Source organism: Aotus nancymaae, unplaced genomic scaffold (genome assembly GCF_030222135.1).
Source record: "Aotus nancymaae isolate 86718 unplaced genomic scaffold, 86718_ANA_hifiasm-v0.15.2.pri h1tg000006l, whole genome shotgun sequence".
NCBI classification, from domain to species: domain Eukaryota; kingdom Metazoa; phylum Chordata; class Mammalia; order Primates; family Aotidae; genus Aotus; species Aotus nancymaae.
The window spans coordinates 8,876,264-8,901,402 of record NW_026988417.1 but is presented as its reverse complement, the minus strand read 5'-3'; the positions used below and the strand labels follow the sequence as shown (position 1 = coordinate 8,901,402).

Genomic DNA, 25,139 nt, shown 5'->3' with positions numbered 1-25,139 from the left:
TGAGTGCTTCCCCGAGCTCCCCTCACCTGGCTAAGGTCTACTGAGAACCTAGCTTAAGGGAAGCCCTTCTCACTTCCCTTCCCTCCTCATTCGAATTGGTTGTTTCTGGACATTTCAGAAGTGTCACTGTTTTCTAATTGATTAAAAAATGATGGGCGGGCCACGGTGGCTCACGTCTGTAATCCCAGCACTTTGGGAGGCTGAGGCAGGCGGAGCACAAGGTCAGGAGATCGAGACCATCCTGGCTAACATGGTGAAACCGGCCTCTACTAAAAATACAAAAATTAGCTGGGCATGGTGGCGGGCACTTGTAATCCCAGCTACTTGGGAGGCTGAGGCAGGAGAATTGCTTGAACCTAGGAGTCAGAGGTTGCAGTGAGCCGAGATCACGCCACTGCACTCCAGCCTGGCGACAGAGTGAGACTCCGTCTAAAAAAAAAAGAAAAGACAATTAATGCAAGATCTTCAGTGAAGTAAGTCCTGTTGTCCCATTACACTTGTGCTCCTGGAGACCAAGTGCCCGTTTGCCATGGCACTTACCAGCCAGTCGGTTAATAACCAAGGCCAGGCTTCCCCTGCGCTGTGTGCTCTGAGAGCGGGATCCATGCTGGTTTTTGCTCATCACTGTATCTTTTCCTCCAAGCTCAGGGAAGGTGCCCAGGAACTGTTGGCTGCCAACTGGAGACATGCTGGCACCTTGTCTTGCACCGATGCATGCTCTCAATGGCCTCTTGTCTTTCAGAACACCCAGTGCATCCCAGAAGGCTTGGAGAGCTACTACGCGGAGCAAGACTCCAGTGCCCGGGAGAAATTTTACACAGTCATAAACCACTACAACCTGGCGAAGCAGAGCATCACGCGCTCCGTATCGCCCTGGATGTCAGTTCTGTCGGAAGAGAAGCTGTCTGAGCAGGAGACTGAGGCGGCTGAGAAGTCAGCTTAGCGGGATGGGCAAGTTCCTTACAATGTGTCACTTGCAAGTAACAAAGGGACTTTGAGGGACATTTCATTAAATATAATTACTGATACTTTAGAGGTTACTCATTTACGGTGCAATTGCTTCTGTTTGCTAATGCTGCTTTGCAAATAAAACTTGCTGCCGACCACCCACGGGCATAAAATCAAGTGCATTTCAGCATTGCCTAAAGAGCGCTGACACCACTTTTCATGTTATGATCTTCATTTAGCTCCTTAACTGGGATTTATTGGATGCTGTCAAAAAATAAATTTACACTGGATATCCTAAGGGTTTGGACCTCAGATAAATGCATTTGTGGAACTGATTTTTTGAAACCACCCTACTGTCTGCAAACCTTACTCCATGGCCATATCTAGAGTGATCTCTCGCTGTGCTAAGAGCAAGCCTACTTCCCGTTTCTTCCCATCTGCCATCAGCGGGTAACAGTGCTGACTGCTGCCAAGATGCACTGTAGTGAGTGGCGTAGAGAATGAGGAAAAAGACCCCCCTCCCTCCCTGTGCTGATTCCTGAGTTGGGGTGGGAGGCCTTGCATTGTGGCAGGCTCGGTGTGGATTTACTACTCCCTCCCCTCTGACTCTGGCATCTTGGTAAGGAGGGACGGGCACCACCAGTCTGGGTGGAGACAGCTGGGGTTCACTCCAGTGTGTGTAGACTGGCAGAGCATGTGAGATGGAGGGGCTGGGAAGAGATGGCCCTGGGCCCGTGAGGTGCAGAACTCTCTCCCTGCGGGGAGTCTGTCTGCTCTGTGATGTGCTGATAGGAAACAATCACTTCTATTATGAATACATTTGCACCAATGCCCTGTTAGTTTTTAAAGAAATATCTGGGTGGGAAAAGTGAAAGTGTAATTTCTGGTAAGCTAGGGCTACTTTTAATTTTTATTGTGTGAAACCGATAGAACTCCCTTGATGTGGAAAGCAGGCAGGAAAGGCTGTGGGGGTAGGGGGCTGGTGTGGCACCGTGCAAACAAAAACTACAAATTTCAACTCACGATCTTTGTAAGAAAATTGTTCCAGTTTGAATCTTGATATTAAAGTATATGTTTACAAAATTGCCAGTTAGATAAACTAAGTGTGTAAAGGAATTAAATAGAAAAAAGACATTCACAGACGTTTCTTCTATGTTATTTGAATGTGTTGTTTCTGGTGTACATGTCACAAGTTTCAGTGTTTAGTAGATCGGTACGACAGTGTGAGATCGTTGCGAACAGGCATGGTGACCATGGCCAGCTCCACTATTGTTTCCTGAAATGTGCTCCTAAGACATAAGATATATTTTATCATCAAGGTGTCTGGAAACAGAGACCGTGACCTTACCTTTTCTGGCACAGCGGGGTGCATCACAGAGGCATGAGTTGAGAAGGGCATTGTTAAGCTGTGGAAAACGACTGAGAGCAATAAATCCGTGCCAAACCTCCCTACACATCTGCAGACACACAAGTGAAGCCCATGTGTGCACGGTGCAGAGGCCGAGCCTGGGTGTATTTTCCAGTAGACGTGGATTTTATTGACTGTAAATTCATTTCCATGTAACTTCTGACATTTCACTCTGTGCAAATAAAGAACCCGAGGATACTGTGCTGCAGTGGACTGTCTGTATACACGCATTTCACCAGGCACAGGGCACGCTCTCATGCCCATGTGGGCACCAGGATGCCTTCTTTCCAGATGTGGTCCAGATGTCGCATGCCTTCCATTACAAACAGGTGCTCCTGTTTATACTTCCTGGAAGGTCAGATGCACAGGCACAAGAGAAGCAGGCCCGTTCTTCCATGGCCCACTTCCTCCTTTGCACAAAGTCTCCTTGGACCCAGTGAGGAGAAAGTGGCGCTCCCACACCCCTGGCTGCTTTGGGGGCAGCAGTCTTTGGAGGAGTCACGCCAGGCAGCCCCTCACGGAGGGCCCCAAAGCCTCCCCTGCATTTCTTCCCTGATAGGAGGTGGGCGGGCCGCCACTGAATTTCTCAACTTACACTCACTGACAACACATTGAGGGGCTGTAATTGTATTTATTAGATTAACAAGGCAGATATGAATTTTCTATAATCCAGTGAGTCTGTGTATTGGATGACTCAGACAGACAAGAAGCCACAGGAAACAAAGAAGTAATCATTTGTTGAGAGACGTTATTAATTATCTTCTTCCCTGAAGCTACCAGGATGGGAAAGGTCATGACTTCCTTTGAACCTTGAGACAACTGGGGGCTCTGGAGGGCTGCTGTGCCCCTGCTACTGGAGCAGCACCCCCTGCCAAGGCAGCCTCAAGTTCAGGAGAATCACCAGCTCCCACATTCAGTCTGTCTTGCCTTAAAATGGCTACAAGACCCCTTCCCACTGTTGTGCATGGTTTTCTTTCTCAGCTGCTAAATGGGCTGAACACCATCAGCCTGGGTATCCCTTTTTGGGGAAGATGTCTGTCTGTCTGAACCCCTTTCCCTTCACATGGCTCTGGGATAAAGTCTGGTCATACCACGCTCTGGCACCGGAGGTACATGAGAGCACACGGTCTGTGGGCCCCCGCGGCCCGGGCTAGCTGTCGTACCAGTCGAGGAAGAGCAAGGAGAAGGAGCACATCACGAGGAAGAAGAGGATCCACACGCGGAAGCCAGCGTTGTTTTTAATGGCCTGGGCAGGGACAGGAGCACAGGTGTTTTATCACACCGGATTTTGGTTTTAGCAGCCCTAAAATGCCCCACTCTTCCCACATGTTCTTCTGATCCTGGCTGTAACTATGGGTGTTGCTCGATCTGTGCTTACCTTGAAGAGACGGCTTAATTACTAAGCAAAACCAAAAAGTGGGCCTGTCTTCTCCCAGAAGACAAATGGGTTACATTTCCTTCTCTGTGGCCATCATTTGGGTCCTGCACAATTCTCCCTCAGCACAACTCCTGGAATCACTCCCTTCTGTCCCGGGGTTAAAGGTCCTGAGCAGAGAGTGACTGCCAGCTTTGTGTTTCCCAGTAATGCGATGTCCGTGGTGACCCAACCCTGAAGACTGAGCTCAGGAAACAGTAGTGTCCCTCTCAGTGGGGGCCAACAAGCCTGTCCACCAGTGTGCATCCCTGTGCTTGGGCAGCTGGCCTGACCTTGCCAGGAGTACCCCCACCCACCCTGGATTACTCCTTTGGAGGCTGGTGAGCCATTGCCTCTGGACAGCAGCCAGAGATGGGCGATGGGTGGTGGGCTGGTGGGTCTCATGAACACACGCAGCTCGGCTGGAACTGATCATGACCTCACGGCCACACAATTCTGTGATCAGCCCTGTGAGCTCTGCCTAGCAAGGCTCCTGGGCAGCTGTGCCAGCGAGACGAACACCACTGCTGGGACTCAGTGCTGCAAGACCTCGGACCTGGGGACTCAAACAGTGCCTACCTCTCTTATGTCTTCATTGCCTTCCTTGATATTTTCAGTTGCCCCCACAACTAACTGGTGAATGCTATCAATCTCAGCTTCCTGTGGAAGAAAAGGTAAATACAAGTTGAGTATCCTTTATCCAAAAACCTGAAATCCAAAATGCTCCAACCAGCATTTCCTTTGACTGTCATGTCGGCACTCAAAAAGTTTCAGATTTTGGAGCAGTTAGGATTTCACATTTTGGATTTTCAGTTTAGGGATGCTTGACCTATATAGCCACCTCCTCCTCCCCGAAGCATAAATCATGACAAGAACAGGAGCTGTCACCAAGGGCAAGGGGCTTTACTTGCATAGCCATGAATCCCACAGCACCCAAGAAGCAGATATTACCCCTATTTTATGAAAGGGAAACCCATGGCTCAGAGTATTACTAAGTTGCCCAAAGTCACACAGCAACCAAGTGGCAGGACTGAGACTTCTTTTTATTTTTGAGACAGGGCTTAAACAATCCTCCCGCTTCAGCCTCCCAAGTAGCCGGGAGTATAGGCATGTGCCACCATGCCTGGCTAAATTTTGTAAGTTTTTGTAGCAATGAGGGTCTCCCTATGTTGCCCAGGCTGGTCTCGAACTCTTGAGCTCAAGCCATGCTCCCGCCTCAGCCTCCCAAAGCACTGGGATTACAGGCATGAGCCAACGCGCAGGGCTGAGGCCCCAGCTCATTGCAGTGCTCCTTCCATCGTGCCTGCCATCCCTCCTGTGCCACTCGCCAACCACAAGGACAAAAACCTAAGAGCTACTGTTTGTGGAGCAGCCACCATATGCCAGGGGCTTCCCTTCTAGTCTCTTATTTCTTTCTGAAGTGCACAGAAGTAAGCTTTAAAATATATGTGCTTCAAAATACATACGCTAGCTACAAAAAGTGCTTTGTGTTTTACTATTATATCTCTAAAAAAATAGGCTAAAATTTAAACATCAAAATAGGATGCAGGATGCTTACAGAAAACATTTACTCCAAACAAAGCCTTGAAAAGCTTGAGAAGCATGGGATCCTGGTCTAGCACAGGGGCGTCTGGCCCCGCAGGGGCAGAGACGGTTCTAGATGTCCTAACAGGCATGAGTGCCTGCTGCTCTCCTCCTTTTGGTGGTGGCCAAGCTGCTTCTAACAGGGTCGGGGCCGAATGCACGCTAGTGTGGGTTGTTAGAGAAACCTGACTGACACACTGTAGGGAGGAAGCAGCCTGTGGCCTGGGATTCCCAGCAATGAATATTACTGGGATGGCTCTGCTTTATCATCACCCCTTTTCAGAGAATCTCGAGGTGTGAGGTAAGTGACCACTGACAAGGTTCTGATGGGAGAATCAATATGAACTACGATGCAACACTGATGAAAAAATCAAGAAAGACACACTGTTCTTCAGGCCTTAGAAACTCCTGGTGAGCCAGGTGCAGTGGTTCACACCCATAATCCCAGCACTTTGGAGGCCAAGGCAGGTGGATCACCTGAAGTCAGGAGTTCCAAGACCAGCCTGGCCAACATGGTGAAACCCAGTCTCTACTAAAAATACCAAAATTAGGCAGGTGTGGTGGTGGGTGCCTGTAATTCCAGCTACTCGGAGGCTGAGGAAGGAGAATCACTTGAACCCAGGAGGAGGAGGTTGCAGTGAGCCGAGATTCCAACACTGCACTCCAGCCTGTGCGACACAGCAAGACTCCATCTCCAAAAAAATAAGAAACTCCTGGTGAGCAAGGCAAGGCTCCGCCTGTGCTCTGCACACCCCTCCCCAGGATCCCTGGAGCAGCTGAGAGGTTTGAAGCAGGGTAGTGTTATTAAAAAGGGCAACTCCTATGAACCTGAACTTCTAAACTGCTGTTAGACTTAATTTACAATGATTTCACTCCGGCTGTGTGGTTTATGGAAAGTCGTTTTGTGACTTAAGTATCTTAAGCCAAGCAGCCCAGTTTAACATACTAGAGAAAAATTTGTCTTTCAAACGTTCCCATAGTCTTGGGGTGCTAAAAACAAAAAGGGTACATTTATCAGGTCTCTAAAAGTTTTGCCAGTTACTGGCTGGAAGAATTTCAGAAAATTTGCTTGAAAACAACAGTCCTATTTCCCACGCGGACAGCATCCCTGGGGCGGCTTGGACCTCGCACTGTGAGAGGGCCGGTCTGAGCTCTTGTAACCCTAGTGACTGAAAAGTGGCTGCCCGTCAGCCTCGTGCTGGGTGCTTCTGTAGTTCTCTCTCAAACTTAGAACAACCCTGCAGGGGTCACTCCATTCTGCAGACGGGAAACTAGCCCGGCGGGGTTACCTAGCTTACCCAGCACATCCAGAACCCTGACTGCCAGGCCTGCACTCTCCTCCCTCAGGCCACCGCATGCGCCACCACATGGGGCAGTCAGTAGGTCCCCTGTGGAGAGCTCCCCCTCCATCGCGCATATGCAGAGGCAGCTCTGGGTAGTGAGAGCTTTCCCCTGGGGAGCTCTGTGCCCGCACACCTGCTAGCAACACGTGGCTCTGCTCCTGGCTGTGTAGAGCGGCAGCCTTCGGGAGAAATGTCCTGCGCTCTCAAGCACAGTCCCCTTTAATTGAAAACTTACAACTACTTTTTTGTTTTTTTACCTGTTGCAAAACCTTTTCCGTGAATATCTCTTGGAGTCTGGAAATCTCAACCACTCTCCCTTCAATTTGCCTTCAAAAAAAGAAAAAGAGATTACATATGAACTAATAGTACTTGGCAATCTAACAGGACTGTTACATGTTCTAAAGAACCCCTGTCTTCTACGTGAAGGTGGGAGAGACAGAGGGGGAACACCATGTCGGATGGGGAAGAGGAGATGGTAGAGGAAGGTGAACTCTCCTTACTGGGTCACCTTCCCTGTCTCCCAGCATAGCCTAGCACGCTGGGCTTTTTGGAAGTCCACTCTACCATGCCACTGATCCTCAGTCCCAAGAGGTGGGGGTGTGCAGTGCCCTTTGCATTCTGCATCATTGCTTGGGGGCCAGGGTGGGCCTGGTTTCGCCCCAGTTACAGAGAGCAGTCTCCAGTAAGTTCTCTACCTAGCCTCGTCACCATGGTAACACATGGTGAGGATGCAAAAGACAAGGTTGGATCATATGCTGATGATCCAACTGTTATTGCTCAGCAGGTTAAAGAAGTGTATTTACCCTCAAACCAACTCCCTGTTCCAAGAAAAAAGCTCCTGATTCATGTAGAAAATGCCGTATCTTGGTTTGGCAACGGAGTGTTCTGTTGGACTGGGAACACTTGGGGTAGCCATCTCCCCAGTGTTGAGGCAGCATGGGCTACCCTGGGGGGCAGGCAGGGGACCATGTATTTAGAAATGGAAGCTGGCCCAGGCTACAGTTAACTGCTGTTCCAGCACAAAGCAGCAACAGGAAGTGGCAGGAGCGAAAAGTGGTGGGAGCTGAGCTCCTGGCCAGGAGGCCGCAGAGATGAATCCCAACAGTGCCACAGTGGCAGGGGGGCAGGGGAGGAGATGTCGGAAGAAAAGCCAGGGAGTATCTGCACATGGGGGAGTAGCAAGGTGGGGACAGTGCAAACGAGGCTGTCGGAGGAGGACTAGGAGGTCCATCTCTGAGGGCAGAAGGCCAAGAGTCCCATGGAGGCTGACACGGACACTGAGAAAGTCCTCAGGCTGTGTGAGTGCAGCAGCATCAGGATTGATTCTATTTGCGGGACATGTCCACAATACAACAGGCTCTGCAAAGACCTGGCCTTACTTTCAGCATGCTCCAAGCATTCCCACAGAAACTACAGGCCAATGGTTGCACGTGTGGGTGTCCATGGTCTTGCCTTCTGCATTCCTGACTCCCTTTTGGGTATGGGAGCAGGCAGACTCCTGTGGAACCATTTGCAGAAGAGGGCTTCCCTTGGCCGGCTGTCACAAGGCCCCATTTCATTTCAGAGTCGCTGCATGGAAACAGCCCAGATAGTGGTGGTAATTCCATGCAGGTAACCTGCAGTGGCAGAAGGGCAGGGGAGATGTGGGAAGAAGAGCATCTTACTCCTACATCTCTTGGGGTGGGAAGCCCCTGTGTCCCCTGCAGCAGCAGCAGCAGGCGGGAGGTAACCTACAGACCCATGAGCTGAGGGAGTTGTGGATTCAGGCCACTTGCCCACCCCAGCCCTGTCAAATGGCCGAGGAGGGCTGTACCAGCCCAAGGGCCACATGTGGATGCCGGGGCACCAAGGCAAATACAGTTGCCAGTTCCTGGAAGAGTTGTAAAGCAGGCCATGAGCTCACAGAGGAACTACAAACATACCTCACTTCATCAAACAAGCTGTTCATTTCACCAATTAGTCGCTGATTTTCCTGTTCAAACTGTAAGGAAACAAACATATTCAGGGTGACATCATACTGAACTTAGGCAAGAGTCTAGCAAGAAAAGGGAGCTACGCTCCAGGAATCACTGCTGAGCCCCCTGTTTCCAGCATGCAGCAACGTGGTGGCCAGCGCTGGATGACCATGAGCATTAGTGTGAACAACGTCCCTGCTTTCGGGAGAAAATGTTAAAAACCTGGTAATCGACTTCTCCATCTCACCCACTGTACTCCAGGCATGCAAGCTGACTGCGATGGCCGTAGCTGTATCTCCCTACCTGCCCTCCCCTGGGCTCCCACGGCCTGCTTCCTGCCTCTGGTACCATTATTTTATAAATTCTTTTGTTGTTGTTTTCTCTCATGAAGTCTACTGAAGGACTATATATATTTTTAATATGGAGAAGGATCTGGTGTGGGGAGGGTCTGGAGAAGAAAGGGAGGTCGGCAGCTTGGCTGAGCTGCCCCTGGACCCCTCTGACTTCAGAGCCATGCCCCTGGCCACTCCACTGCTCAACAGGGACAGAGGCCTAGAGCCAGAGGAGTGTGTTTCCAGTGCTCAGGCTGGGTGAGGACAGGTGCCCTGGCACTGGGCATACAGGGGAGCTTCTTGGGGCTGAGTGAGCTTGGCACAGACAGTTGCTCTGCTAGCCATTCTTGCCAGCTTGATATGGGCCAAGAAAAAGGATGGAAACATTGGAAACTCAGCACAGAGAATGGGCAGGAACACCTCCTTGCCCTCCCCGCAGGTTCCCACAGCCCTGTCCTTGCGTGTCCACTCAACTCCCGGAATGTGCAGAGAGTCAGGGCATCATACGTTTCCTCCCGGATGCGTCCCACAGGCCCCACTTCTCCAGGAGACCTGCCCTGGCCCCTAAGCCCAAACTTACTTCTCATATTTCTATCCTTGGCCTACCATTTTCTGAAAATATCTTAGGATAGTAATCCCTTTCTGCCTTGTTAACAAACTGTGCACATCCCAAACTTCCTGTGTGACGCTGAGCTTCTTGAGGGTGGGAACTGTGCAGAGTCTGACTTTGAAAAGGCATTCCAGTTTTTCTTTCATATCGATTATAGCTGCCATCAAATCCATAAATATTTTCGGAGGCATTCTGTAAGCAGGGGTGGGGAGTATGAATACAAGCAAGCCTCCAGAGGCTCCGAATCAGCTGAAGATCTGGCTTACCACTTGCTTAGTAAACCAAAGACAAAAGGGAAACAATGGTTATGGGAGGCAGCTGACCACCACAGGCTATGTACACTTCCTGTGCAGGGGTATACAGGCTCATGCGACAGCCCGAACCTGTTCCCATTGTCCTAGGGCGGAAGTGAGTTGCAGGGCCTCCCCAGCAGCCTCCTTCCCACCCAGGCCCCTCCCCTCCAAGTATCCTGGCTGTTCTATATGCAGCGCTCTTCACACATGCGCCCTTCCTAAGTCCGCCAATTTCACCCTTGCACAGGCACTTGCTGTCTTCAGCCCTTCCCCTACTGTCCGCACTCTGCCCTCATCATTTCTCACTTGCCCCCAACCTGTTCTCCAATCCTTGGTCAAAGGGATCTCAAGTGCTGGTCATGCCAGAATGCCTTATGCTGGTCTTGCCCATTGGACCTACAGATCAAGTCCAAGGTACACTGTTATCCATGACCTGGCCACGTGACATCTTCCACCTCAGCTCTACTCTGCACAGGCTAGCTTCCTGCCCGGCTGGGGAACTCCACGTGGTCCCTCAAAACCCTAGGCATCTTCCTATCACCTTCTCTTACCTCCTCACTTTTGTTACAGAGTTCCCATGTACTTGGCTCGAGGGACATTCTTCACACTTTTTCAGGGGCCTGTCTTCTCTCTGTGGAGGGAAGCTGTTCTCCTTTGTACCCTGAGCCCAGCCCAGGGCCTCATACATGACAGGACACCGGTCCTTGGCCCCGGCTAGTCATCAAAACACAAGGAGGCATCTGCTGCCCTCCAGACCCACCAGGCCAGAAAACGGGGGGCAGGGGCAAAGCTTTGGGAAGGGTGGAAGTGCTAGGGAAGCTCCCTGCAGGTCCACCTCATCCACAGCAGGCTGCCTGGCTGGCTGCTGACACAGAATTGCTTATGGCCTTTTTAATTAGGCAAGAGAAAGGCTATTTAAAAGAATAAAACTTTCACTTTTGAGTTTGAAAGTATCAGCTCTGTTAACTCTCAACAGTTAAGAGGACAGTATTTAAGGAAAACACATAATTACTAAAACATGTAGGCACCAATTCACTTTGGCTCTTTCAGGTACTACCCAGCTTTTCTTTGGTAGGGGGGCATTTTCTTGAATTTTTCTAATGACAAAATACGGCCCTGCCCTTTTAAATCCACAGTCTCTTTTATGCTTTGAAACTGTCCCTAAACAAAATTAATTCGTGGTTTGACGTGATTTAGTCCTGGACCGTTTCTTGGGAACAAAGCTTTTCTTGTTTCCTCCCCAACTTGAGGGCCTGCGGTATAAGGCACTTCTGTGCCGTGCCGCCTCTTAGTAACTGGTACTTCTGATAGCTCCATGTCCACCCTCCGCCGCAGTGAGGAGTGGGATCGGATGCTGGCTTTCCTTCCACCCCTTGGGTTCTTGATGCCACCTGAAAAATACCTAGTCCCTAAAAAAAGAGAACCAGGTGCCTCAAGATTCAAAGGTGCTAAAGGCTGAGGAGAGAGGTTCGCCAATGGCCAGGAGCTTTAATGGAGAGCAGCCTCCGTTTAAAAAACAAAAGGCCTATTTCCTAGACAACTGCAAGGTCACTATTACTTGAGGAGGCTGGCAGGGCCTAGGACAATTAGGTCATAGCAAGGCTGCTGACAACACTGACTTGTACGAGGTTTCGGGATGGCATCCAACGCTGTCTAAATGGCAAACCTGCACACCTTCCCTTGTCTATTGCCAGGTGGCAGGCCTGTAGTGGTGGATGTACCCGGTGGATATAGGAGCCAGTTCTTGGGTCCTTGTTGGAACTCTGGGACAATGCTGGGCCAGTTACTAGCTTCTGGAAGGCCTGTCAGTTTCTTTGGGGACAGATGTGATTTTTTCTTATCCTTTTCTGCCTGACCCTGAGGATGCAAAGCCATGGCTGGACTTCCAGCCCCTCACCTTCTAAGCAGGAAGCTGTTTTGGAGGTAACAATCTCTGGGTGTCTCTGTCGTTGTCACTATAATGGGGATAGTTACAGTACTTAAGGAGCAGGTTGTTAGAAGGAATATATGAGTGAATGCCTGTGAGCTGTCTACCAAAGTGCTTGGCACACAGTAAGCTCTTAGTGAATGCTATCTACCATGATTATAATCTGTTGGGCGTCAGCTTCTGGATATGCAAAATGAGTGGCCAGATGCTGTCAAGACCTCTCCTACCACTCTAGTCTCAAACCCTAGAGGCCTGCTGTGGCTCTCAGCCATTTCACTCTCCCAGGCACTGGGAAATGCACCTGTAGCATCTTCTTCCAGCTCGCTGAGCCTCAGCAGCTCATACCTGTCTCTGCATGGCCATGCTTTGCAAGGTGCAGTGCTGAATGAAAGGCCTAGTCTCCAAGGTCAGATGACAGACAGGGGTATTTATATGCTCTGTGAAGACAAACCTGAACACAGTTGAGGAAATACCTCATTTTCCTATGGAATTGCAAAGGACGGTGAGAGGCCTTGATGGTGGGTATGGTGGGCAGGTTGGGCCCTCCATGCATGGTGTTCGCCAACTGCTGCTCTGGGCTCCCCGCATTGGCCCATCTGTTCTATGCTGTTAAGGTGTCTTTCCAAAACACAATGCTTCCCTTCAGCTAGACCAGCACTCCCCTCACCCTCCAACCATGGCAGGACAGCATCATGTTGAAGAGCCTAGGACTTGGGAGCTATGTGACCTAGCGCTGGTGACTTAAGCTCTCTGTAAAAAGGGACCAGCAATGCTCTCTCCCATTTGGGGTTGCATAAATGAACAGAGGCTGAAGTGCTCAGAGCAGTACTTGGCACATGGTATGTGTCACATGCATGTTGGGCAGTATCATTATTCAACTGCTTTATCCCATTTAGAAGTCAGTCAGACTTTCCAATCAAGCCCTGCTAAAAGGTTTCTAATCTGGTTTAAAGGACAGAAATTCACATTGTGAATATATTATAGAAATCCTTTTCTAATCTAATCCTCTTTACTATAATTTTCAATAGAAAATCACTCCTACAAAGGCCTTTGAGTATAAAATGAGGCCAAGAGAAGTATTTGTGTCACAAAGAACCAAGAACAGCTAACTCAGGGGAGCACAGGGAGACTGTCCCGGAAAGCCCTCTGGCCTTCATAGCTCAGAAGTCACCTGCCCAGACCCTCTCTGGACTCTTCCAGACTTGCTTTCTCTGTACCAAACCCCTTCACACTCCTGGCTCTGTGACCCTCACCTCGTTCCCCTGTGATCCCCATAAGACGACAGTACACAGACCCAGCAGAATCCTTCTGGTGGGAGAGAGCCAGCATTTGCTACGCCCCTGTAAACCTGGAACCTCCCCAGGGTCTGTCCTGCTCTCACTATGTGGTGTTCAGATTCCACCAACTCCGTGTTCTAGATGCATGAGCTGAAACTGCCAAGCCCTGCCAGCCAGCCACTGGGGGTTCTATGGGCCACCTCAGGGTACAGGGCCTTGGAAGATGTCTGTTATGCGGATTTAAGAAACAGAAGTCACATTCATGTTTTTAAAAATTATCCCAAGGAGTACATCAACAAATGCAGGTGGTTTTACCTGAGGCAGGCAAAGTGAATGTGTGCTTAGAAAGGGAGGAGTTTTCTTGATGTAGCATTGGAAAACAATTTGGTTCCACTCAGCTTGACCACAAACACCTGCCAACTCAAAGGCATTAATATAACTGTATCATGAGTTATACCGGGAAATTTATTGTGCAAATCATATAATACCCTGTAACCATTTTGGAATATGTAATAACTGTTCCTTTGGGTGGAACAATGAATTACATTGCTATTATTGGGCTTAACTCATTATTTTACCCTGAGGAAAAATTCCGAAACAGTGATTATGAATTATGACCACAAGTTGCTACATTTTCCAATTTAAAACCAACAGTGTGGTATTTCTTTCTCTTCATTTTCAGAGTTAAGCCTTTTAAATAAGATTTGGGTTAGTCAGACTATAAGATACGGTACTTAGCTATTATTCCCAATTAAGAAAGAAGTTAACTGGACATTAAATAGCCTGTCATAAAAGTACTGAACGTTACAGGCTTCTGCCTGATCCTCCTGGAGTAATACAGTAAAAGTTAGGAAGTCCTGCTGATTCTGATGCTTTAGTCGCTGATACTACCACGCTGGAATCACCAGTGTTACTGGGAGTGGTCGCTGGTATGTCTTTAGACGATTTGGGACAGTGGAATGAAACAGAAGCATATTGCACTGACCTCATTGTGAAAAGAAGAGCCGTACTCTGACATAGCAGTTGCTAAATCACGTGCTGCACCTGTGCAGGACATGCGACAGTGCCGACATGGCAGTGTCTTTCTGGTGGGAGGAAGCCACCATTTGCTCTGCCCCACCCTCCACTGGGTGCTCTTACAGATGCTACTGCACCCAGCGCTTGAGACAATTCTGTGTGGCATTGATTCTGAAGAGATCAGAGATGCAGTGATTTCTTGCCTCAGCTTGCAAAGCTAGTAAGTGGTATAAATTCATGGCCAACTCTGTCTAGTCCCAAAGCCCACGTTCTTTCATCATCCCTCCGTGGGATGGGAGCATGAGGTGTTACGGATATCCTCACTGCCAGCCTTCCTCTGGTCCACCTTTCACACACCTACAGGCTGCTAAATCACACATCTGCAAAGGTTAACACATCTACCTCACCACTGCCTCGCAGAGAAAGGCAAACATCCTCGGACAAACAACCCACGCTATTATTCTAGCTATTTCCTTTATGAAGAGTCGTGGAGTGCATTAAAAAGAAAAAAAAAAAAAGCCCAACACAGAAGGTAAACTCTTCTTAAATACAAATGTATTCTTTCTTAATGAAGAGACAGAGCTGTACACATTTTTTTCTCTAGCAAAGAAATAGGGCAATGGTATAATATTTGGGGAAATGACTCATTTCCACTAATAAAAGGATTTCCTATAAACAGATGTAAACCTAAGAGATTTTTAAGAAACTTCTGCTACTATTTGGCTGTAAGATGGGAGTATGACTGAATCCCTCTCTATGTCCATTTGTTGGCTTCTCCACCTCAGCCTCCCTCCAGCGGAGTGTACCCCACGGTGTGTCCATGAGCCCTTCTCCTTTCTCCCTGTCCGTCTGGTCTCTGGAGAGCCTCCAAGGTGATGATTTTGGGAAACCACTCATCTGGGTGGATAAATCTGTGTGAAACAGTATTGTATCTGAAAGGCATATTAAAATAGTCTGAGCTCCAGCTGCCATCCTGCATGCCCTGACCCTGCTGCATGCACACCACAGTCTGTCCCTGCCAATGGCACTCGGGCAGCTGTGATCCAGGAACTGCCCAAGCTCTTCTACCCTATGCAGGGAGAGGCTGTTCCGCCTCTTTGTACAACCTGTCACTCTGAAGGGGAAAGGAAGGGGGAACAGAATTTTTCAAGCACCTGTGTGTCTGGCTCTGTGCTGCACACACCTCATGGGTCAACTCACTCAGACATTAGACCCACCTGTGAGGTGACCATTATTTGCCCATTTCACAGATAAGGGAACAGAGGCCCAGAGCAGTGAGAAGGCCCAGGGCCACAATGATGAGGCTGGGTGTGGACGCCAGTCAGACGATGCACTTGTTCCTACTAGACTGTGCTGCCTTCGGCTTTTTTGTTCACGCCATTTTTAGGAAAGAGATTTGGTTTCAGTCTTATTTCAGGCATGGAGAAGAAACAGGAAGTCCAGAGAGCAAGAGGATGCCTCTGCCCTCAGCAGCCAATGCTCACAGAGCAATGGCATGTGGACCTGGCCGTCCCTAGAGGTCCCCAGCCTGCACAACCATGCTTACAATGATACTTCAGGGGGCTGGCGTGGCTGTTCTGACTCCTCTGCCTGGCTGGCCTGTGCCAGTGTGCCAGACTGTTCCTGTGCAGCAACACTCGCCTAGACCACCAGCATCAACTCGAAAAAAAAAGTGCAGAGTTGGAGCCAGAGCTTGGCTCTGCTGCTCTACTGGTTCTGTGATGTTGGGTGGGGCTTTAGAGTTTTTGTGCCTCATTTTCTTCAACTGCATAATAGTGATAATTCCTACTTGACTGGATTGTCATGAGGATTCAAGAGGACAATATATATAAAAGGCCTGGCATATAGAAGGCATTCATAAGTATTCATAATACTGGTAATAACCGAACACTAGAACATTCTAGTAGTTATTACTGATGATCCTGTTTTACTATTGAAAACACTGTTCTGGGCTCTAGGAATATAGTGAGGAAAGCAAAATAAGATTCTGCTCTCACAGAGCCTGTGCTCTAGTGGTGATGTGTGGGGAATCAAGTGGGGTCATGGCATACAGTATCTGGGAGCTGCTGCAGGTCGGGGGGCCGGGCCTCTCTGGGGAAAAAACACCTGAGACCTATAAGACATGCCAGGAGTGGACAGAGAACACTTGAAATTTCAGGTAGCATAACCAGCAACACAAATGCCTGAGTCTGAGAGGCTCAAGGCCGGGGAAAAGACTGGACCCCATTCTTCCTTGATAGAGCTATGTCTTCACATTCCACTTCTTATCTTCTTGAGGGCTGGATATCTAGCTCTTCTAGGATTAACTAGGGGACTCTGAGCAAGACCCTTTGCTGCCTTTTGCCAATGTTAAAATGAGATGCTAGGCTGGGCCCAGTGGCTCACACCTGTAATCCCAGCACTTTGGGAGGCTGAGGTGGGTGGATCACAAGGTCAGGAGATCGAGACCATCCTGGTCAACATGGTGAAATTCCGTCTCTACTAAAAATACAAAAATTAGCCAGGCATGGTGGTGCATGCCTATAATCCCAGCTACTCAGGAGGCTGAGGCAGGAGAATCGTTTGAACTCAGGAAGTGGAGGTTGCAGTGAGCCAAGATTGTGCCACTGTACTCCAGCCTGGCAACAGAGCAAGACTCCGTCTCAGAAAAAAAAGAAAAAAAGAAAAAAAAGAGATGCTAATGTTCTACCACTTCTTGGTGCAATTACTAAGAGTATCACGGACAAAATGAGTATCAGAAAGTTCTGTCCACTGCAAACTGCTGCACACTGAAGACGCTGTCGCTTGCCAGGCAGAGCCACTGGAAGCACGCTGTGTAGCAGCCACATTCCCCACGCCGTAGGCAGAGGACAGCATCACATCCTAGCAGCTCTGGACGACATCTGCTCCCATGCGCAGGTAGCATATTCCATTTGGCTTCTGTCACGCCAGTGTCCAGATGAGCTGCACACAGACACTGCTGCACATGAGCTGGCAGGGGCTTGCCAAACCTATCGGTTTCCTTTTGAAACCCAACCAGAGATGACAGACTGTAGCAGTTGGAAACTAGAGGACAGGTAACTAAAAGGAGGGGATATCAGTAGCTAAGGTGTTACTCTTTTCACTTTTCCGTCATTACCTATACTTTTTTCACATTATCACAGCACTAGCAATTTAAACAATTAAAAAACATCATAGTGGCATTTATAAAAGACCCATTTAGTCTGGAAGACGATTTTACTGTTGTTGAAAAGACATCTATTATTAGTAAAATTCTTCCAAGGCAAAATTTCTTCTTTTAAATTTTAGTAAATTTTAAATTTTAGTAAATTTAAAGCACATGAAAAGTACACTAAGAATTAGGAAATCAAATGGGAAAATGCACATAAAATATACATCTATAATTTTTAAAACTCAGTATAAAAATCAGGGCAAGGGCAATGAGGATGAGCTTCTCTTCAATGAAACCGTCTTATGAAAACCAGTTAAAAAGAAATGATTAGGCGGAGAATAGCATTACCATTTGTATTTCTTCTGGGGATAACTCATCTTCACCTTTGCCATCTCCCCAGGTTCCCAGTTCAGGTTGTGTTTCAGCCAACATCTTTTCTGTTAAAAAAAAATTGAAAATAGATAGAAGACCAAGTATTCGTTTTAGAAGAGGGTGGCTTAGGATGTAGTTGTAACACAAACATGAGATGGAACAGAATCTTACAGCTTTGTCCATACATTTCATGATCTTTGGGCTAATATTCAGGCACTGCAGAAATGATTCTTTCACATTCAGGCTTTCTATTGTCTTTGGGTAGGCACGTGCATGTGTGTGTGATGGGGAGGGGGACCTATACACGGTTTCAATATTGCACCGATGTCAGCAATGGCTGCAAACTAAATGGACATTCTTTAAAATAAGTCTTAAAGTGTTTTACTTCAAGACACATACACCTCTGTCTCTACTTTTAAAGACTGTAAGACATATTTTTATTGTAAAAAAATATATGCATATGTACATATACACACATACATGTTTACACACACATAGAGGAAGTAATATACCATTCCCCAATCCTATTCCTCTCCCAGAAGTTACTACTTTGATGTAGTTTCATAGACTTTATCTAAGCATATTCACATACAAAGATACGTGAGTCCCTGCCTACCCATATAACTCAAGTAATACACAGTTTTGTGTGTATCGTTGCTTGCTTTTCACAAAGTTATCAATGGTAACATATTGTTCTAAAACTTGCTTTGTATGGTTTATCAATACATCTTGGAGATCATTCTAAGTCAGTCCATGTAGCTCTTCCTTGTTCTTTTAAACTGTTCCTACACTAGTGTATCGGGAGGATACACTAGTCTTTATCTAACCGTAACTCCACTGGCAGACCTCAGTGGTTTCAGACTGTTCACTGGTGTGATGGTACTGTGTCCCAGTCTGTGCTTTGTGCACATGCTGGAGTGACTCTCTAGGACAGATACCTGGGCATGGAACTGCTGAATGGAGTGTAGGAACATTTTAACCTGGAGAATTTTTTTATTATAATCAAGGAAACGTGATGCATCCTCCATGAAGCATGTCAATACCACAGGCCCACAGAAAGGATGCTGCCACCCAGGATGATGGCAAGAGGTCTGTGAGGTTCATAAACGGGTGGGGCTGGGAGCAGAGGAGAGAGGGATGGCAGGGATCGATCCTTGGGGGAGACTGTAATAAAGTCACTTTGTGTCTGTGTGTCTCAGTGGTGTCACTGGGCTTATCAGTGAGCTGCCAAGTACTCAAAGGCAAATACTGCTTCTTTTTCCTTTTTTCCTCAATCTCAGTAAATTTCCTGTAGTTGATCTCAGCCCCATGAGATGGGGACAAGTCCAGATCTTTGAATAGGGGAAGGGAACATAATGACAGCAACAATGTAGAGAAAGCTGACTCGGCAGGCCATGGCTGAAAGATATGGTTATTTATTAGAAATATTTCTTTACAAAAAAGATCTCCATGTCATCCACAACCTAATGCATGCAGGCTTTTAGAAAAATGGCTGTTTTTACCAGAAGTGTCATTATAGAAAAACATGTTTGTACAAGATTGGCTAAAAGTATCTTTAGAAATGGATCTGTTATTTTCCTGAGATGACATTCTTTGGGTAGGAACATTTGTACCTTCATCTACCCCCACCCCCACCTTGTGAGCTATCTCCTATTTTTCCTCCTTATGGTACCCATTTCAAGCTTTGATTGTTGTTGATTCCTTTTTTAAGGATAAAAACACCAAAATTAGAAACATAGAAACCTTGCTCATATCTGAACCACATATAAATTAACTCTGAGCTAGAATGGGAAAGATCTCTTAGCAGAACTCACACTCTACAACATGCTCATTTGTGGCCATCAGAAGCCTTCTTGACAGGGGGCCCTAAGGATCAGCCTGAAGCAGAGCACCCACCACGCTGGCCCTCTGCCCAGACCACCAGTGCACCCTGGTGCCGGAGGCAAGTCCAGACTCCCTAGTCTGGCATTCAAGGCCCCACCCACCTTTCCAAGCTTACTCTCACCTCTCCTCCCACTGGTGGGCTTCACTGATCCCCAGAGGTCTTCTTTGCTAACTACATTCCACCAATATCTGGGATTTCTGGCCTCTGAGCATTTGCTCATGCTGCTGCCTTCGTCTAGAACTTTCTAAGCTTTCTTTTTTTTTCAGGTACAGACTCATTTCTCAGTGCCACCTCCTCTCGAAGTCTCCCTGGCCCTCTGCCTGAACTCTCTCCACTACCTCCGCCCTCTCTTAAGGTACTACTTACTTTCCCCCAGGGGCTAGAGTCATCTTCCCCATCAACTGTGAGCTCCCTGAGGGCAGGATCACATCCCTGAAACTTTTTGAGCTCCAGTGTGACATGCAAAGGAAAATACTCAGTGGAGCTTTCCAGATTTTGGATTTTCAGATTAGAGATGCTCAACCAGTAAGTATAGTGCAAATATTCAAAAATTTGAAACAAATCCAAATCCAAAACACTTCTGGTCCCAAGCATTTCAGATAAGAGATACTCAACCAGCGGGCACAGTGGCTCACGCCTGTAATCCCAGCACTTTGGGAGGCAGAGGCGGGTGGATCACCTGAGGTAAGGAGTTCAAGACCAGCCTGACCAATATGGTGAAACTCTGTCTTTACTAAAAATACAAAAATTAGCCGGATGTGGTGGTGTGTGCCTATAGTCCCAGCTACTCGGGAGGCTGAGGCAGGAGAATCACTTGAATCTGGGAGGTGAGGAGATTACAGTGAGCCAAGATTGTGCCACTGCACTCCAGCCTGGGTGACAGAGCGAGACTCTATCTCAAAAAAAAAAAAGAGATACTCAACCTGTAATTTCTGTGACATGACCAGGACTATCCCTACCATCTAGAAGACAAGAGTTAATGAGAATTGCTGGGCATGGTGGCTCACGCCTGTAATCCCAACACTTTGGGAGGCCAAGGCGGGTGGATCACCTGAGGTCAGGAGTTCGAGACCAGCCTGGCCAACATGATGAAACCCCGTCTCTACTAAAAATACAAAAATTAGTCGGGTGCCGTGGCACGTGCCTATAATCCCAGCTACTTGGGAGGCTGAGGCAGGAGAATCGCTAGAACCTGGGAAGTGGAGGTTGCACTCCAGCCTGGACGACAAGAGCAAAACTCCATCTCAAAAAAAAAAAAAAGAGAACCATCATGAGACCATGGAGAAGGATACTGGACTCCCAGGTCTCTCCTGGCTCCAGCACACCATCACCCTATAATTCACGCAAAGAACCATGCTCCACTCTGCCTCTGAGATACAGCAAATTATGCAGGCATCCCTACGTGGGGTTATCAGCCAGATACACAGATCCCAGGCATCCTATGACCACCTTGTGTATGTCCCCCCACATTTTCAGACTCACGGAGACCTTGTATTTCTTCTGTATCTCCTATGCATCAAGAACTGTTCTAAGCCACGGGCCTCTGGTATCCCTGGTGACAGGCAGCACATCAGTCCCAGACTTGCATTTTATCCCATTGGTTTGACTGGCTGTGGAAGGCTGCTGAGGTTGCATACTCTACCTGGAGGCAGGCCTGTCAGCTCAGAGCTGACGTGCCAGGGAGGCAATGCTGCCTCTCCAGAGGCAAACAGCTCCTGGCCTCACCCCTCCAGCAGACCCTTTCTCCCAGACCCTGCCAGCTCCCAGGTGACTGGGTAAAGGCACCCCACACCCTCTACCTCAGTGGGTTATGAAGATCAACTGTGACAGACACAAAGGTTGCCACCCCCTCCTTCCTTTGCTTTATGCAAATACAAACACTAAAACATGTCTGAGACCATGCTATTTTGTTCCTGTGCTGTACTCTTGCCAACATGTCACAATGAAGAAATCCAAGGCAAGATTTTCATCTTTATTCGTACCTGGATGTTCTTCAGTGGCAGGGTTTTCTTCAGAGTCTTTTGAAGGACTCTGTGAAACTTTCTCAGAAGATGTAGATTCCCTTGTCTTTGTATTTGGTTCTGGTTCCAGCTTAGATCTAAAAATAAATAATTAGCAGTCAGGTATTTTATTTCCAGAACAGGATTCCTTTTTGACAACAGAAGGAGTCACATGTGACCCTGCACTTTTGCTCTGTGTCCCTGTACTGGGGAGCAGTCACTGCCTCTGGGCCCAGTGACAATCCAGACACACCTCCACTGGGGCACTTATCACTGGCACTGTTGCCTGTAGGGTAGAGACTGTGCACTCACTCTGCATTCGCAGCCACAGCACACTGACCAGCGTGAGGGGGAGGCTGCATGACACCGCACTCAACAAGCCCAGGAAGCTGGACTGATGCTCACCCAGTAGTTGACACAAATGCAGAAAGATTGCTGAATATGTTATTAATTATATTACACATATTATATATATATATGCATTTGTATATATACCCCCATATATATATACCCCCCACATATACCCACACATGTATACACACACATATATATGCCACATATACAACCACACAAATATCCCCTACATATAAACACACCCCATATATATACATACATGCATATATGTCCCCCCACATATACACACACACCATATATATACACATACTCATATATACCCACCCACACACATATATAATATAAGCAAGCTGAATTTAGCCATATATAAAGACAATAATGTATCATGACTAAATGAGGTTTACCCCAGGAATACAAAGTTAGTTTAACATTTGAAAATCAATCGATGTAATAATACCTTCCCTTAACAAAAAAAGAAAAAAGCTTACATGACCATTGTATTAGATGCAGAAAAAGCATTTGAAAAAGTCAAGATCCCTTGATGATAAAAACTTTCAGCAAACTAGGAAAATAAGGTATGTGGTAAAGGGATGACTCAGCAGGTTTGTGGTGTTCAAATTCTGCACATTCCAAGGAATAAACTGGCCCTTCTTGGCTCCTGGGAGATAACCTCTAAGCTCCTAGAATATCTTGTCTGATGAGGGTGTCTTTGTATACCTGGGGGCATTCTAGATAGTTTATGCTAACAGTGTGATTTATGATTGGGGGCCTTGGGCCACTCTATCAGTGCACGGCAGACACACTTGATGGCAATTTAAGAACTGAGGGCTGCCATGTGGAGGTTGCCTGGAGGGAGGGTGGCTGAGTAAAGGCACTTTGTAAACTACATTCTTTTTATAAGCGGTAGTGGTTCTCCTGTCCAGCCCACTGCCACTGGACTGCTCTATACATAAGTTCCCCCAAATAAATTCTGTTTTGTTCGTTGCTCGGGGTCTCTTCTTCAGCCTCTTTGGACCAAGTGCCATCCCTAACTGAAGTTAACAGGGGTCTGACATGACCATCCGTTTGGCCTCTGGAGGGGCTGGAGACTGAGTTAACTGTGACCTGCTGTGCTAGGACATCACCTCTACATGACTGACCCCCAGTGAAAACCCTGAACACCAAGACTCAGGTGAGCTCCTCTGATTGACAATACATGGTGACACACATATTGGGAGAATTAAGTGCTGTCTATACTATTCCACTGGGAGAGGACAGCTAGAAGCTTGCACCTGGTCTCTCCTGGCCTTTGCCCTCTATGCCTTTTACCTTTGGTGATTTTTATCTGTATTCTTTCACATGATATACTGTAACTGTAAGTATAATAGCTTTCCTGAGTTCTGTGAGTTCTTCTAGCAAATCCCTCAATAAGAAAGGAAATTTCCTTAACCTGATAAAGAACAGCTACAAAATACCTACAGCTAACATCATACTTAATGGTGAAAATATTAAATCCTTGTCCCTTAATCAAGAGCAAGGAAAAGACGTCCTTCCTAACCACTTCTATTCAACATGGTACCAGAGGTCCAGGCCATAGTCAGTTCAATAAAACAAGAAAGGAACAAGAAACAAAAGGCATAAAGATTAAAAAGCAAAACTATTGTTATTCACATATGGTATGATTATGTATGTAGAAAATTACATAGAATTAACAAAAAAAAAGCTACTAGGACTGTGTGTAAATTAATCAAAGTTGTAGACAGAAGGTCAATATACAAAAATCAATTGTATTTCTATATACCAGCAATGAGAAATTGGAAAATAAAATTGACAAAATGGTATCATTTACAATAGCATTAAAAAAATTCAGGAATAAATCTAACAAAAGACAAGCAAGATGTCTACACTGAAAATAACAAAATATTCCTGAGAGAAAGAAATTTAAAAATAAAGTAAAAGACAGAAATAAATGCAAAGATTTATTCTTTGCATTTATTAAAAATTCAGCCACCATGCCCGGTTGATTTTATCCTCTTTGAATTTTCTTCATCTGCAAAATGGAGGAAATACCACCTTTCTCAAAGAGTTCTTTCAAAGATTAGATGAGATTACCCATGAGAAGGTGCCTAGCATGAAGCCTGGCACACAGTAGGTGCTCCCCTGCTTCACCAAGAACCTCCAGGCCTCAGTTTTCTTAACAGTAGATAGATGTTAAGATGTCCATCCTCCCAAATTGATCTACAGATTTAACATAATCCCTATAAACATCTCATCAGATTTTCTAAAGAAACTGAAAAGCTGATTCTAAAATTTATATGGAAATATACAAAAAATCTAAAATAGCAAAAACAATACTGAAAAATCAGAAATTTGAAGGATTTACAACCAGCTGATTCCAAGACTGATGATAAAACCACAGTAATCAAGACAGTGTGGCAGTAGAATAAAGATAATCAGACCAATGATACTGAATAGAGTCCAGAAACAGACATATACATGTTTGGTGAACTGACTTTTGATGATGCTGCCAGGTCAATTCAATGAGAAAAAGAAAGTGTTTTAAACAAACATTGGTAGAATACATAGATATTTATACAGAATAAAATAAACCTCAACCCCATCTCATTCTTTCAAAACATTGGTCTGAGAGAGACGACATACCACCCAGAATCATAAGGAAAACATAAAAGAATATCTTAGTGACATTGGGGTAGACAAAGTAAAAATTAATAAAATTCAACTTCCTCAAAATTAAACATTTCTGCTTACCAAGAGACACCATTAAGAAAATAAATAAACCATAGAATAGGAAAAAATATTTGCAGCATGTATCTAAAGATGTGTATGCAGAATATATAAAGAACTCCTATACAAATCAACAACAAAACAATCCAACAATACAGAAATGAGCAAAAGACTTCAACAGATACTTCACAGAAGAAAATGAATCGTCAATCAACACATGAAAAGGTGATTAACATTATTAGTCAGTGAGGAAATGTAAACTAAATCCACAATGAAATGTAAACTAAATCCACAATGAAATACCACTCCACATCCAGTAGAATGGCCAGAAAAAATGGCCAACACCAAATTCTGCCATGTGGAAGAACTGCAACTTTCATACATTGCTGGACAGTGTGTCAAGTGGTACTATCACTTTGGAAAACTTAGGACAGTTTCTTACTAAGTCTAAGAAACATCTCTACTATGACAACCCACTTTATTTATTTATTTATTTATTTTGAGGTGGAGTCTTGCTCCCTAGCCCAGGCTGGAGTGCAGTGGCA

At 46.5% G+C, this 25,139-nt stretch overlaps 2 protein-coding genes across 6 annotated transcripts in view; one reads left to right on the top strand and one right to left on the bottom strand.

Annotated features, from left to right (window-relative positions):
* The window catches only part of NSG1 (neuronal vesicle trafficking associated 1), a 31,820-nt gene extending 29,265 nt beyond the window's left edge, over nucleotides 1–2,555 (top strand). The window contains exon 5 of the mRNA XM_012467002.3: nucleotides 743–2,555. Coding sequence (XP_012322425.1) covers nucleotides 743–943 — 201 coding nt within the window. The 3' untranslated portion in view covers nucleotides 944–2,555. The remainder of the gene's footprint in view (nucleotides 1–742) is intronic.
* A 412-nt stretch (nucleotides 2,556–2,967) lies between these two features.
* The window catches only part of STX18 (syntaxin 18), a 117,880-nt gene continuing 95,708 nt past the window's right edge, over nucleotides 2,968–25,139 (bottom strand). For 3 of the 5 annotated variants that reach the window (XM_012466998.3, XM_021669431.2, XM_012467000.3), the window contains exons 6-11: nucleotides 21,499–21,614; nucleotides 17,608–17,696; nucleotides 8,620–8,678; nucleotides 6,955–7,024; nucleotides 4,350–4,430; nucleotides 2,968–3,602 (exon numbers count right to left, since the gene is read on the bottom strand). In XM_012466998.3, the coding sequence (XP_012322421.1) occupies nucleotides 3,507–3,602; nucleotides 4,350–4,430; nucleotides 6,955–7,024; nucleotides 8,620–8,678; nucleotides 17,608–17,696; nucleotides 21,499–21,614 (511 nt within the window). In that variant the 3' untranslated portion in view covers nucleotides 2,968–3,506. Of the gene's footprint in view, nucleotides 3,603–4,349; nucleotides 4,431–6,954; nucleotides 7,025–8,076; nucleotides 8,314–8,619; nucleotides 8,679–17,607; nucleotides 17,697–21,498; nucleotides 21,615–25,139 lie in introns of those variants that run through there. The other 2 variants (XM_064365636.1, XR_010338528.1) reach the window with 2 other exon arrangements.